This window comes from Gymnodraco acuticeps, unplaced genomic scaffold (genome assembly GCF_902827175.1).
Source record: "Gymnodraco acuticeps unplaced genomic scaffold, fGymAcu1.1, whole genome shotgun sequence".
Lineage (NCBI taxonomy): Eukaryota > Metazoa > Chordata > Actinopteri > Perciformes > Bathydraconidae > Gymnodraco > Gymnodraco acuticeps.
The window spans coordinates 716,191-731,752 of NW_022991569.1; the positions used below are offsets into that span (position 1 = coordinate 716,191).

Genomic DNA, 15,562 nt, shown 5'->3' on the forward strand with positions numbered 1-15,562 from the left:
CAATGGAGAACTGCCAACTCACTGGCTAGCTCGCCCAGAAGTGAAATCGCCAATAACAAATAGCTAGGGAGGAGGAACCAACACAAATAATCCCACAGAATTTGTATGTAAGCTGTAACATTCTTACATTCGGCGCTCTTCTTCTGACTGGCCGTTCGTGAGACGTATCTCACACGGTGGTAGAACTTGAGCCCGGAGTACTCTGTATCTTGTACTATTGCAGAGTTCTCTGTATTGTGTATTGTTGCTTTTACCATTAAAACAGATTATTGTTTAACCTTTATTCTGGTGCTTTGAGTTCCTTCTTTTATAAAATTGACCAGCTCATCAGTCATCATGGGACGGCGTGGAGCAGAGGTGAACCTCCCACCACCGCCATTGGGTGGTGCTCCAACAGTATTACAATTAAATCACGGTCAAATATGTTCATTTTGTTGTAGTTGCCAGCGATTCTCTCACTAGTTTAGCATACTCAGCCCGGTTGTTGGCCCAGAAATAACCTCGATTTTGGAGAGCCAGAAAAACTGTGAAAAAGTACCCACTAGCCGGAACTACGCCTAGTGGAAACGTAACCAAAAACGGGCTTAAACCGCGCTCCGCGCTGTAGTGGAAATGTGCCATAAGTCAGTTTGAATAAAAGCATCTTAATGAAATGTAATGTAATATTGTAATGTAAAAACATGTATGGAAATGTGTTTACTAGTCGGATTTTGAAAAATACAGGAAATTCAGTAGTTACCTGTTAAAACACAAGTGAATTAACTTGTTTTTGAACTAAATGGCACATCATGTCTGAGGCCATATTATGATTACAAGAACTATAACTTCCTGTTTCCCTTACTGCTTCTCGTCTCCCATAACCCCCCCCCCCCCCCCCCCTCTGTCCTCTCACCGGCTCTGGCTCTGTAAATCTTCCTTATCTTCACAGCGTAGATTTCTCTATTCTACATCATTGAACTCCAGCACCTCTGTTCATTACAGTGTTTCTCGATTGCTAACACACTAAAATTCTACATAAAGCACAATTATTTTAACTGACACTCAAAGAGCAAAACATCGGTTCAAATCTCCAAAACTCTAAACACGTTTTCAGCTTTTCACACAATTTTGCAAATCAACATGGCACTTTTGCAAACCACTGCACACGTTTCTCCACGTAAGACACAGGAATCTGACATGAAGTCACGTGTTAGCAGGTTTAAAACACTGATATTCAAAATGCCTCACACATGGACCAATGATCAAGAAACACGTTCCACCTGACCAAACACCTGGTAGCATCATTGATGGCTCATCAATCAGGATGTTAGCACTATAAAAGACCACAGGTGAGAACTTTCTTACAGCAACAATGGAAGCCAACATGGAAGCAAGAGGAAGAGAAGAGGAGGAGGAAGAGTACTCTCTAATGTAATGAAATGTTATCAACCATGGTTTGACGATGAGAGAGGCTGGACAGAGGGTTCAGCCTAATCTAAGCTGATTTACTGTTGCCTCAGTAATCCGGATACTTAGACTTGATAACAGGTTACCAGTTTGTAGCTCTGCATAACTCATGATATATCAGTGCTTATATCTGTTGTGTGAAATGTATTTACTTCATTACTGTAATTGAATTGTTGGCATGTTGCATTCTATAACTGTACAAACAACCTGCACAATGTACTGTGGTAAAGTTACTTTGATGCAACACAGACACTGACCGACCACTCTACTTTGTAGTTTATCTGAAGGACTGAGAAACAAAGAGGTGGAAGGCTAAGGATGTTCAATGAGGCAGTAGCAGCAGTTACAAACTGGGTTTGGGCAAACATTGCATCACACTTAGAGAGATCCGAAGCATAGTAGCTATGTGCTGAGATGTATGTTGCACAATGTTAGTTTTGAATAAAATGTGATTTTTTTTTCAACAACTCATTTGTATTTCTTCATTTACTGTATTTCTGTAAACTCAAGCAATCTTTCTCTGCAGAAACCTCTCTTTACAGAGCATAGCCCATAACAGGTGAGAGCGCTTTAGAGTATGCTCAGCAGTGTGTAGCTGGGTGGTCAAACAATCCAGTATTATGAATGAAGTGTGTTATATTTGGTGCTAAAGTTTGCATTTGGAAAGTGTTTATGTAGTTTTGAGGGCAGTTCTTCACAAACTGTAATATAATCTGCCTGAGTTGGCATGGCTGTCCGACTGAGGGAGTGAGTGAGTGAGTGAGTGAGTGAGTGAGTGAGTGAGTGAGTGTGTGTGTGTGTGTGTGTGTGTGTGTGTGTCTGCAAGTGAATGAAGGACAAAATGGAAAGAGCCCATTTCCCTCTATAAGGTAATAGAGAGTGACACAGATAGCTAGAGAGCAGATGTAAAAGAGTGGATTCTGAGGCAATTTTTAATCAGTGTGTTCATGCATGGAGTTTTTTTTTTAATATTCTACACTAGGATCCACATCTAAAAATAGAGCACCCCAGGGAGTGAGTCAGCCGTTTAAGCAAATGTTATTAGTCACCAAACGGTGGTACTACAACGTCCATGTCAGTCTGTGACAACATTGGGCTCTAAAATACTTTTTCCCTTGGACTGACATTGGAAAAGAGACATCTGTGAAGGAAGACTTCGTCAAATAAACTTCCTAGGACAAACTTATTATTTCAATAATTAGATCCTAAAGTTGTAAATGGAGCAAAAATCCTACCAAGAGTTATTATCCCACTCTGAGTGGGATCGCCGGAACATCCAGTGATAATCAGGATATTTCTGTTCTTTAGAGTCAGGCCATTTTGGCTTCATGTACTAGGGCTGCACGATTTTGGGAAAAAATCTAATTGCGATTTTTCTGACAAATATTGCGATTGCGATTTCGAATTGCGATATTTGTTTTTAAGCGACCCAACGGAAGTTTATTGTAAAATGCGGCCATATCTCCGGCTAGAAAGGTCGCATCAACGTGCTCCAGTCTCTAGCACCCCCGCAGCCCGAGCTACCAGTGAAAAAACTAAACTTACATGAAACTTCCGTTGGGTTGCTTTAAAGTCAAGCTTCAATTTGAGATTCACCCTGTAATAGAAGCATGTGATGGAGCATTACTAACCTGACCCAGATGGTTTGTTTCACCAAACCATCTAGGAAAGCTCCATTGGAAGCCATTTGGAAAGGGCAGGCACTTTCAGAAGCACTTGGCAGGTGATTGGATCAATCTGTCTATCACCTTCTATCATGGGCCACTTCTGATTGATTAACAATGGCTGGTACATGTGGAGCACAGCACTTCTGATTGGTGTGGATGACTGACACACAAGAAGAAAAAAAAAAAAATTGTAAAAAAAAAAAAATGTTAAAGAAAATCGCAGGCTTTGCGATTTCATAATCGCATCATCTCAAATCGCGATTTCGATTGAAAATCGATTAATTGTTCATGTACCACTGGGCAACTTTCATAGTATAGAAATGAACAATATGATGTGTACATTTATCTTTATGCATTTAAGACAACAACACATAAATGAGCCACATTGTTTCGTGACAATTCCAATTATGCATTATTGTCATTAAAAAGTCACCCAGATGATCCTTCTGTTTAAGTAATATTTGCTTAAATGTACAATGACCAGCCATTTCAGGAAATCACAGAGCCTTTTTATTATGAAACTCAATAGTTGTGATATATTCAAGAGGATACGGTGGGCACCATGTAAGGTTGGTGGATGGTAATCTTGTTTATTTTGCAGGTATTTCAAATCAAAGTATTGGTCATATGTTGGGACTTCAACCAGGCCTGGCTCTCTGTCTGTTAACTGGCCCTAGCATAGCATAGCATTAGCCTATAGCCAGAGCACATGACTTTAAAAACTGTTAAACTTCCACTCTTGTCAACCTGTAGCCTAGTGATTTAATGTAATCTTACTGATTGCTTTATGACTGTATGTATTACTGTATGTTAATAGTCAGGGTACTCAATGGGCACATTGTTAAGTTGATGTTAGCAATGTTTGCACAGACACAAGGGCTTGCATGTAAAACTAACCCCCTCGTATCTAACATAAGATGGAATTCTGATTTAATGGAGACTGATTCTGAAATGTTTTAAGTTAGGTCTCAATATGATTTGTTAGTCACACATTCAGAATCAAATTTGAAATGGAGCCTAAGCTAAGGTGACCAGATTTTCAAAATTAAAACCGGGGACATTTTGAGTTTTGCGGTCAAAATATCATTAACATCCAATTTTCTTCACTGTTAAAGAAAAAAGGGGGACAATTCTGGTTCAATGTAATTCGAACATTTTAACTGTTGGATACAAACAGAAGGACGATAGCTCATATATGAGACTACAAAGGTCTTTTATTTTCAAACTGTACATCAGATTGTCCTGATTCTCTCTGAGTGATTAGATGGGGTTTCCTGCTATCACCCTGAAGTGAAATAAGTATTTGATACTGGATAGTTTTTGTTTTATTCTTATCTAAAAATAGAGGGATGATAGCTCATATGAGATTTCAAAAGTATTTGATTTTGAAACTCTACATCAGATTGTCCAGATTCTCTCTGAGTGACTAGATGGGGTCTCCTGCTATCACCCTGAAGTGAAATGAGTATTTGATTGATTTCGAATGACTCTTTGATTATGGACCGTTTCCATTCAATAATAATCAAAATATAGATGGACAATAGATCTAATTTGAGATTTTAAACAGCATACATTTTAAATTGTGCTTCAGAAAGTAATGTTATTTTTGGAGTGTTGTGAGATAGTGTCAACATCAATTGAAATGAGTCACCCAGTGGAAATGTCAGATATGTCTTCATAACTGTATCCTTACATTTTACATTCACTCAGTTATAATGTGGTAGTTATACGTAGTATGTTTTAAATTATTATTGATCACATTATATAGTACATATTTCTTCATTTAAGCTCCAGTATATATGAATATGTTTGGTGTGTTTTTTAGGTATATTTGTTTTTGGCCGAGTAAACGCTTTTATTTTGAAGGCAGTTTTTACAGAGCTCTACCGTAATGCATAGGATATTCGCGCACCGCAATACAACGTGCGGGCTGGCTTGAATGTGTTTTCCGAAGTGGGGGCTGGCTCGACCGCAGTCTGTTTACCCAGTGTTTCCTGAATGCCTTCTTTAAATGTAAGAAGACACACGCATTGTCTTCAGCTGATATTTAAATGCATTTATCTTAACTATCCCCCTTATTTAAAGCAGTATTTTGTACCCTACTCACCAAATCATCAAGTTAGACATTCTCTTCAGATGTATTTCTCTGTCCCATCTGCAAAAAAATTGATTGGCAGAAGAGCGTTCATGTTCAAAGCCCCAACTGACTGGAATACTTTACCTGCTGCTATTAGATCTCTTGCATCATTGGGTTTATTTAAACATGCATTGTTATCTCACTTTCAACTGGTCTGTACTTGTTATTAATGATATTGATGAAACTGATTTGCTCGACTGTCTCAAATTGTAATGATTGTATGCATTGCTTGAATTTTACTTAACAGACTGTATGTGGTTTGTCTTGTGTGTCATGTTTTGCATTTTGTCTTTTTGTTTATGTATATCTGTAAGTTGTTGCTATTGTCGGGACCCCCTTGAAAACGAGATGTTGCATCTCAAGGGGTTTATCCCAATCAATAAAAATGTCTATATATATATATACATGAAACGTTTTATTTCACCTTGCTATGTGTTTTTAATGTATATATTAAAAAACCGGGACATTTCCGGGGACAGTTTCAACCGGGGACAGGCCAATACAAACGGGGACGTCTGGTCACCCTAGCCTAAGCAGAAGCCTCTAGCCATTGGTAGTGCTCACAAATTGATGGTCACAGCTCTACAAATCATATCAGAACAAATATGCCGAACACATCAGAGCAAGGTGGCTGCAAAACACCGCATATACAATAGTAGAGACTATGTAAGCAAATATGGTCGAAAGAGCTGTTGACTTTTGATCTTCTCATACCATTTGTTGGCAGTAAAAGAATGATTGTCCATTATTTTTCATGAATGCCTCTCCACGTGGCCACTGTGTGAAGGTGTATTGTGCTTTTACCCCAACACAAGATGTTCTCTTAAAAAGCTACCCTGTTGCCTTCTGATATAGTCAGAAAACACATCACACAGCCTTTGTCAATTCAAACATATTCTGGCCTTCAGAGGAAAATAGGAACATTCTAATCTTATCCTTTTAGAAAATACACCAGCTTCCCAATCCCTAGCTTTCCCTGTTCATCTGTTGAGCTATCCAGCAGGGGGCAGCAGTGCGCAGAGCAGAGGGAGTGTGAAAGTTGACATTTAATCTAAAACATGAAGTTTAATTTGCATTTCTGAATGCCACAATCTGAGTCATGCTAGACTGAGAGTGAAGAGGCTTTTAGTGAGCAGATCAGGAACTGACGTACACACACACACACACACACACACACACACACACACACACACACACACACACACACACACACACACACACACACACACACACACACACACACACACACACACACACACACACACACACACAGCACACACACACACACACACACACACACACACACACACACACACACACACACACACCACACACACACACACACACACACACACACACACACACACACACACACACACACACATTACATCTGATCAATTAAGGCAATAAGAGCAAACCCGGTTACATTTAGCTCTTTTAGTGTGTGTGTGTGTGTGTGTGTGTGTGTGTGTGTGTGTTGTGTGTGTGTGTGTGTGTGTGTGTGTGTGTGTGTGTATCCAGAGACTGGGTGGTGGATCACCCTATGCGAAAATGAGTAATGCCTGATTTATCTGCTAAATAATTTCACTCAGCATGCAATCTGGAAAGGGTTTATGTTTGATGTGTACATTCACTGGCCCAGAGTGTGGTTGTGTGCACAAATGCACAACAATGCAATTCAAGTAAGGATACCATCATTTTGACTTCTGAATATGGCTATCATTATTGTCCCTCTGCATGGCAAAACAGTAAAGTGGTTTACATGACAGATTTGCTAGCACACGCACATGACCATGAGGTGCATGCTGGGTCTTGCTAACATGCCAAATGTTTAAATGGTGGATCCCTAGACAGTTCACTTTCAGTGTGATGTGTAAACTTCCAATCTTGGCAGCCTGGCTACCTAAAATAACAGCTAATTGTCTGTTAGCAGCAGTTAGCGGTAGCCTTACTTTAGCAACAAGTAGCCTAACAAAGCTTCCTGTCCAAATCACAGAGAGTTGATGCAGAGAAGCCGAGGACATCAGAGAGACAACTAAAATGCATTATATCCATTCATTATGATCCACTTTCACCAAACCCAACATCTTTAAAGCCTTACGCACATTTCCCTGGAGATTGTAAGACTCGCTCACCAAAGTTCAGTGGGACTGACGGAGGCACCATTCTCACTGTTACAAGTCAGTGTGGCATCAATTATTTTGAAGATGTTATTTTAAGGTGAAATAGAAAAAAGTAGCTTTTAAGTGCTTTTGAAAACAGCGTGTCCCCAAATAACAATAGCAATTTGTTCCACTTGTTATCTCCAGTCCTATTCTTGAGACCACAGGACACCAAACTTCCCCCTATGAAAAATGGTTGTTCTGTGGTATTTTCTTCACAGTATGAAACTTTACAAGAGTTGAATGTTATGGCGCGTTTCCACTGCAGGCCTCGCTCGGCCTCGCTCGGTTTGGTTAGGCCTTATTAGGCCCGGCTCACTTTAATGCTGCGCTTCCATTACAGTTTAGGAACTGGGGTAGTTACTATAGTAACGCAGTGTAGGTGGAGCCGTGACGTCATCTTCAATGAGCGCCCCAAAAAACAACACAGCCGTTAGCTCTTAGCACTCAGAGCTCACAGCTCCTCATATCTGTTCAGAAACTAGACAGAAGTTAAACAAGTACAAACCACAGACTGTCTGTATCATGGCGAATACAGTCGCTGGTTTATTTATGTCTGTATAGGCCGTTGTTGTGAGTGTGGACGGTCGGAGCATATATAACACACAAATGCAATTCCAAAAGTATGGAAGTCAGCTTATGTCTTGCCTTTGCTAAAAGGAGGGGAGGCAACTATTTTAAATAACTATAGGCCAATCTCTAAGTTGTCAGTTCTGGCGAAGGTGCTCGAACTCCTAGTGAGTGAACAGGTAAAGGAGTTTTTATGTAACAATGACATCCTGTCTAAACATCAGTCAGGCTTCAGAAAGCAACACAGCACCATCACTGCCACAATGAAAGTGGTGAATGACATTACGAGTATTTTAGATAATAAGCAGAGTTGTGCAGCTCTATTTATTGACCTTTCCAAAGCGTTTGATACCGTCGATCATCACATCTTAAAGCAGAGGCTACTCAGTATCGGCATATCCAGCCATGCAGTGGGTTGGTTTGTGAACTACCTCTCTGAAAGGTCCCAATGTGTTCACTTTGATGGGCTGTCTTCTGAGTGGTTGAACATTGCTAATGGTGTTCCTCAAGGTTCTGTTTTAGGTCCACTTTTATTCTCCATATATATCAACAGTTTAGGTGAAAATGTGGATGAAGCTACTTTACATTTGTATGCTGATGATACCGTGATGTACTGTGCAGGTCCCTCCATTAAGGAGGCTGGTGTTAAATTACAGGCTGTTTTTAACATTATTCAGACTCAGCTCTCTGAACTAAAGCTTCTTTTAAATGTTGAGAAAACCAAGGTAATGCTCTTTTCTAAAGCTAAAAAGACACCAGAGCCTGTTTTAGATATTGTTACTATGCAAGGACAAGTACTCAAAGTGGTTACCAGTTATAAATACCTAGGTATCTGGCTTGATGATTGTCTTACTTTTAAACTTCATGTCAATAACCTGCTTAAAAAGCTGAGGGTTAGACTAGGTTTCTTTTTCAGAAACAAGTCCTGTTTCTCTTTTGAAGCCAGGAAAAGGCTCTGTGACCTTTTGACCTGTGCTGGACTATGGTGATTTGATCTATATGAATGCACCTGCCCATTGCCTGGAAAAGTTAGATGCCGCCTATCACAGTGCCCTGAGATTTGTTACTAACTGTAAAGCACTTACTCATCACTGTACCCTGTATGCCAAGGCAGGTCTGCCTTCACTAACTGTACGGATGCTCAGTCATTGGTACATGTTCATTTACAAAGCCATGTTGGGTAAACTACCTTTTTATATCTGCTCTCTGATCTCTCCACGAATTGAAAGTACTTATTGCCTGAGATCTCATGATGTTGTTTTATTAAATGTGCCAAGTGCTAGGACTGTCTTAGGGAAGAAAGCTTTTAGTTGTGCAGCTCCACTAAATTGGAACAGTCTGCAAACATGTTTCAAACTGAGCACTTTGGTTCCCCTGCATCATTTTAAAACTCAGCTGGGTGACATGCTGTTTGATACTCATGGTACCTGTCTCTGTAAATAGAGTTTGTAAACTGTACCCTGTACATTATGTTGTATGTCATCCTTATTGTTGTTCTATTGTTTCTATGTTACATGTGTAACTAATGTGCTGCAGGTCACCCTTGAAAAAGAGATCTTTTGATCTCAAGGGGCTTCACCTGGTTAAATAAAGGCTACAAACAAACAAATAACGTTAGCTTAGCCAAGCTCCATTTAGAAAGCACGCATTTTAAAAGGGTTTTTCGCCTGCCGTCTGTCTGCAGACTTGTCAAAGCATTAATTCATGGTTTTTACTAACCGGTATCAGTATGTTGTTACTTCGGCATCATTTTGAAACGTGTATTACAATTTAAATCACGGTCAAATATGTTCATCTTGTTGTAGTTGTAGCCCCCTTGCCAGCGATTCTCTCTCTAGTTTAGCATACTCAGCCCGACTCAGCCTGGTTGTTCCTGGCCCTAGAACCACGATTTAGTCGGGCCAGAAAAAAGGTGAAAAAGTAGCCCTGGGCCAAAACTAGGCCAAGTGGAAACGCAACCAAAAACGGGCCCCGCACGGCTCGGCACGCTTAAAGTGAGCTACCCGCTGCAGTGGAAAACGCGCCATAAGTAGCACCATTTCACATGTTTTCCTCTTGAAAAATAGAGGGGTGAAAACGGCTTTGTTCAATAGATTGTTATTTCTGTTTATCTGCCCACTATGGCTCCCTCGCGTATCCTACATGCTGCCACTGCTGTTTCTCTTGCGGCTGTGAAGCCATTAGTTGTGCATTACATGCTGCCACAGGCATTTCTTTGTTTTGCTCTTCCAACAGTGTGAAATATGGCCAACATCAGCAGATATCAAAAAGCAATGTACCTCATTCACACAGTGTCCAGTGTTTGATTGACTCTGCTCTGCAGAGGCCTGCACAGCACGGAGAAACCACCAAACAAATCATGTAAAATGTCCAACTAATCTGTCTTTGGACATTCTTCAATAACAACCACAGCTGTAGGTCCCACTGCTCAGTAACACACACAATACATGATGAGAGTAGCTAGACCTTAGTGCATGAAGTTAAAGATCCCTCTGATATAGAAACATCTCCTGAAAGATGGCTGTTGATTTGGTGTGTAATCAGCATTCCCAGGATTTGTAAAATGCATACTGGTATAACAAGTTAAAACTTTGAATCTTTTTTTGTTTTTTTCGGAATGGAACAGTCATTCATGGTCATTTTCATTCCTAGTTGTATTCATGATCCCCTAACTTCTCCTGCATCGCCACCAGCAGGTGAACATCTGTACTCATCCTGGTAAATATCTCAATATATTTTGGATGGATTGCTGCACAACTTTGTGCAAGACCCTTGTGGTTTGTTATTTTTACGTTTTGTAATGTTTATCATGTTTGTAAACAAAAGTTGAATTTATTGCTCAATTTAGCACTTAGTCAGCACTTTACAGACCAATCAACAATGTTTCAGCTTAAGATGGAAGAAAACAGACTTTAGGTTGCACTGACACACCTACAACAGAATGAAATGTCAGCTGTCACATGATCAGTAAAGATAGCTATGTAAATTGATTAATATAAAAGTGTATCTGTTGCAGATGTGTGTCAGAAGCATTCATTACTGTACATTGTGTTGCAAATGTAATTACTGTAGTTTTCTTGGGTTTGTAAACTCATAATTACAACTGGCTAGAATAGTTCGATCCATTAATAACGTGTTTTTGTAGACTGTTCATAAAAAACGTTTTGTTGAGCATGAAGCTGCTGTTTCCATGACACATACTGTACTGTAGAACAGGGGTGGGCAAACTTTTCTGCTCGGGGGCCACTATGAGTTTTAACATTTAACAGACAGTAGCAGTAGCAGTAGCTACTGCCAGTAGCAGATCGGTGAACAAATATGTATTTATATTTATATTTCTTTGGTCCACTCATTGTTACAGATGCAGGGTCAAAGGTGAATTAGGTTCAAAGGTGAATTATTGTGTCATTGCGTCATCGTTTGCGTCATGACGTAACTGTTTACGTGGCTTCTTATGACCCACACAGCGTTTTACGTCGCTGATTTTCTCTGCAACACCGCTCACAACAACATCAATAGAGGACTGCGTCGGGTAGTTTTTAATTATACGAAGCCAGATTAAATTAAATAACTACTTCTCCAACCTTGTACCTTTCTCCAGAGTGCCGTGGTGCATTGTTTATTAATGTGGTTCAGCTGCATTACTGCCTGCTGCAGTGCTGCTCGTCTACCGGAGTTTATTCTCCCATTAACTCACGGCAGCGGCCGCTGTAAAGTCTTCACTGTCCGACTGTCACACAAGCAGCTGATAAATATCCCCATAACTGATTGTGTTTTAGTCTGAAAGCTGTTTGGCATCACAACGCTGTTATGAAAGTTTCTCTGGCATTCGACAGGTGATGTTAGCATAGCAACCGAAGCTAATCAGACTATCTTGACTACTTGTTGCTATCATATTGTGGCATAAGCCGTTTTCTAAATGCATATTTTACCGGCGTAGTTTTCGTTATGATTTTACTTGTGATGGCCACATGTAGCCAATGTATTGATTCCATCTGATAGCTGCTATAATACAAAACAAAACGTCTGCCTCTCTCCACAATGATCAATAACAGCGAACGGATGGTCAAAGTAAGGCACAAATAAACAGAATCACTAGAAGCCTGGTTAGTGTGGCCTGACTTTATAAAGTGTGTGTTTGCGTTCTAGTCACTTTGCTCAGCGCTACTGCTTGTTACAACTTTTATTTGCCATACTCGCCATAAACTGTTATTGCTCAGGTTAATCTCGACCCCCTCCAATGTAAGCGTGACCTATTTGGTTCTTGGATCTTGTCGGGTTGCCGAGTGGGGCCAGCTGAGAGAATAGACCAGAGTCCAGCAAAGGTCAATTGTGTCTAGAGTGCGCCATCTAGTGGGATCAACTGAAATGCCGGGTATTGCAGGAAAAAGGTCAAATGAATGCGCTCTTTTCTATCATTTGGACAATTTTGGACCAATATTCGGCGGCCAAATTAAAAAGCCCAACGGGCCGTAGCTGTTAGTTTGCTCATGCCTGCTGTAGAAGCTTCAGACATTGGGGGTATTTACTGGCGTATTGTATGTTTTATCACAAAACATGTAAATATCTTCATCTTGTGTTAAAGGTGGGGTAGGTAATTCACTTCAGAAATACTTGTTGTTATATTCCATGGAATGCTCTTAACATCCCGATAGCAATGAATACATTAAATGCTTTGACAATAAATACATAAACAAATGTCATTTGTGGAAGCCGTGGCGCTGTAAAAAGCCCGACCAATCATCTGAGCCGGCTAAAGTAACTGGATGGCCTACCTGCCTGTCAGCCTTCCATCTGTGCACAAACTTATCTCGTGCCCTCATTGGTCATGTGCGCGTTCATGTGTGTTGGAGGAGGGGCTCTGTAAGGAAGTCTGAAGAAAGGGGCAGATTTTTTACGGCTGCGTACTTTCAAATTCTAGCGCACTCGAGCTGGGTTCTACCTTTGATCACCGATATTATCTTACAAAACGTACCAATAAAACAATACAAAATATATTGACTTCCAAACGAGGGTACAGGAAGTGGTAACTGCTAACTAATTTCTGGGTCTTAGAACTCATGCCTGCACCACTCTGTTCAAACGTGCAGTTGGCACGCTCCATAACGAAGAACCAGAACTAGCTATATTGTCAGCAGTTAGTCAATTTCCATGTCCAAGTAAGTAAGTAAGTACATGAACTCACTTTTAGGGTTTTGTTAATTACAGAGAGCCGAGCTACTGTCAGTCCTCAGTCTCTGTATCTCTTCTCTACTGTGGAACAACCAGCTGAGTCTCTCTTGGGAAGCAGTGCACCAGCGGCTGAATTCATTATTGTTATTATTATTAAACGTAATTTAGCTGACAGTTTTATCCAAAGCGACTCACATACACCTCAACCCTGTAGGTTGCCTTCAGGAGCAATTTGGGGCTTAGTTTAAATCTAATTGCCATTCCCATTGCTTTTTACCAACTGACACTGTGCCCCCCCTCACCTTCACCACCGGCCAGTAGTGCGGCTGCCCCAGCAGCTTCCCGACCGCTGGGATGCCGTAGTGCAGCCGCACAGCATTCTGGGCCAGCTCTGCGTCCTGGTGGCGGGAGGTGAGGTGGCGCAGGGCACAGACGGCCGGCTCAGCAACATCCTCCTTCTCCCCGGCACGCAGCACGGCGTGGATCAACGCCTCCACACCGCCAAACTGAGTCACCAGGGTCTGTGGAGGGGAAATAAGAGAACTCCATGGTCACTGTATGTTTTGGTCATTGGATTTTCTTTTCACAAATGGATATTCAAAAACAAAAAACGACGGGATATTTAATTTTTGTTTTAAAATTAAAAATTGAAAAATTGAAATACAAGGCGTTTTTCTTTATCATGGTCAAAAAGGGATTTACTAAACTTAAAAAACGGGATGATTTTCATTTTCTACTTTTCAAAACAAAAAATAAAATCACTAGAAAACAGAAACAAAAAAACTACAGTTTTTTCATATTCTGCTACCGGAAGTTACCTTACAAAATAAGAGCGCAGATGAGGACGGTCAATCCGTGTATCTACCGTCCAATTGTTTTTCTTTATTAAACACGTAAACGGAAGAGCGTCTGAGAGGCGTTTTTGCTTTTTACCTTACTAACTGGTCAAATGGTCCTTGGAACGAGGGGCGGGGCGAAACTCACGGAAGTGATTTCAAAACAAACTCGTTTGCTAAAATCACACTTTGAATCACTGCAGTATCCTACTGAAGGACCGGTGATTATTATAAACAAGGGGAATTTAGCGATCACAACAAAAACGGCCAAGACACATATTGAGCCCAGAAAATGGATGTTATTAAGGGCTGTTGTAGTGCGAGGAAAAGGGAGTCGGAGGCGGTGTATTAAGAACAGAGTTATAATCTTTATTAGCCATTAATAACAGAGAGGTTATCACATCAACTGCTCTGCTTGACTAGCTAGCAGGAATGGCAGCTAACGATACAGGTGTTCCCACTAAAGGGTCCGTGTGGCAACACAATACGAGAGGTGAATTATGTCCAATAATGTGTCACCACACAAGCCCCCCCATCTTCAGCACCCGTGGCCGATATTGGTGTTGAGGAAGATGATGAGAGGGAGAGAGATCAGCGCGAGTGGGGAGAGGGAGGAGAACTCGCGGTAAAAAGAAGCTAAGAAAATTAGGAAAATATCATTATTAAGGTTTTGATACTCTGTAGTTCTGGAACCCATTAATATTCCCTTGATGAAGCACTAATAAGACAACTATTATAAGAGAAACATTCGTTAGCCTACAAGCTAGTAAGCTGGCTTTTTTAGGTTTTCCCTGGCAAGTTAAAATATAGCTTAATGGGACTCTGATACGTTGTCTCATTGAAAGAATGTCATTATTTTGTTAACCACCATTCATGAACAATTACTGTCAGCTGGCAGCTTGTTTTGTTTAGTTTATTTACTTATTTGGTTATATACAAAATGTTTATAGTCAGCTTTTTGTGGTAGTTTTGATTGACAATATATAGAATGAATAATATAGAAATAGATAAAAAATGGAGGCACACATGTAGTTTTGACCATTAACTGTGTGGTATTGTTATGTCAATGCCTATTTGTATGGACCTCTATCAGGGAATCCATTCATTCTGTATCATTGTGTTGAGCCAGAGGAGGAGAGTGTCAGCGAGAGTGAGGAGAGCAAAGAGCAGGAGGACATAGATGACTTTGCCCGCCCCGAGCCATCTATGTTACAGATGTTTTTAGAACAGCACCCACAACAACATACCAGAAATCCAGTTGTGCAGAAGGTATTCACCTGTAAAGATGGCACCAGCAGAAAGTGGCTTACATATTGCAAGGGACGTCATATGTTGTTTTGTTTTGTATGTCTGGCATTTGGGAAGAGGACTGACACTGGCACATTTATAACTGGAATGTCAGATTGGAGGCACGCACACAGCGTACAGAGGAGCACGAAAAGAGCATTACACATTCAACCTGTGCTGAAGCTTTTTTCTTACGGTGCTCTAAAGCAGACATCGAAAGCATGTTTGCTGGCAGTCAGATGTCTGCTCATAGGGAACAAGTCCGAAAGAGACGTCAGGTTTTGG

The 15,562-nt window shown here is 40.7% G+C and overlaps 1 protein-coding gene across 1 annotated transcript in view; it reads right to left on the reverse strand.

Annotated features, from left to right (window-relative positions):
• The window catches only part of LOC117533591 (junction plakoglobin-like), a 133,442-nt gene that overhangs the window by 50,390 nt on the left and 67,490 nt on the right, over nucleotides 1-15,562 (reverse strand). The window contains exon 9 of the mRNA XM_034197416.1: nucleotides 13,457-13,675. Within this exon, the coding sequence (XP_034053307.1) occupies nucleotides 13,457-13,675 (219 nt within the window). The remainder of the gene's footprint in view (nucleotides 1-13,456; nucleotides 13,676-15,562) is intronic.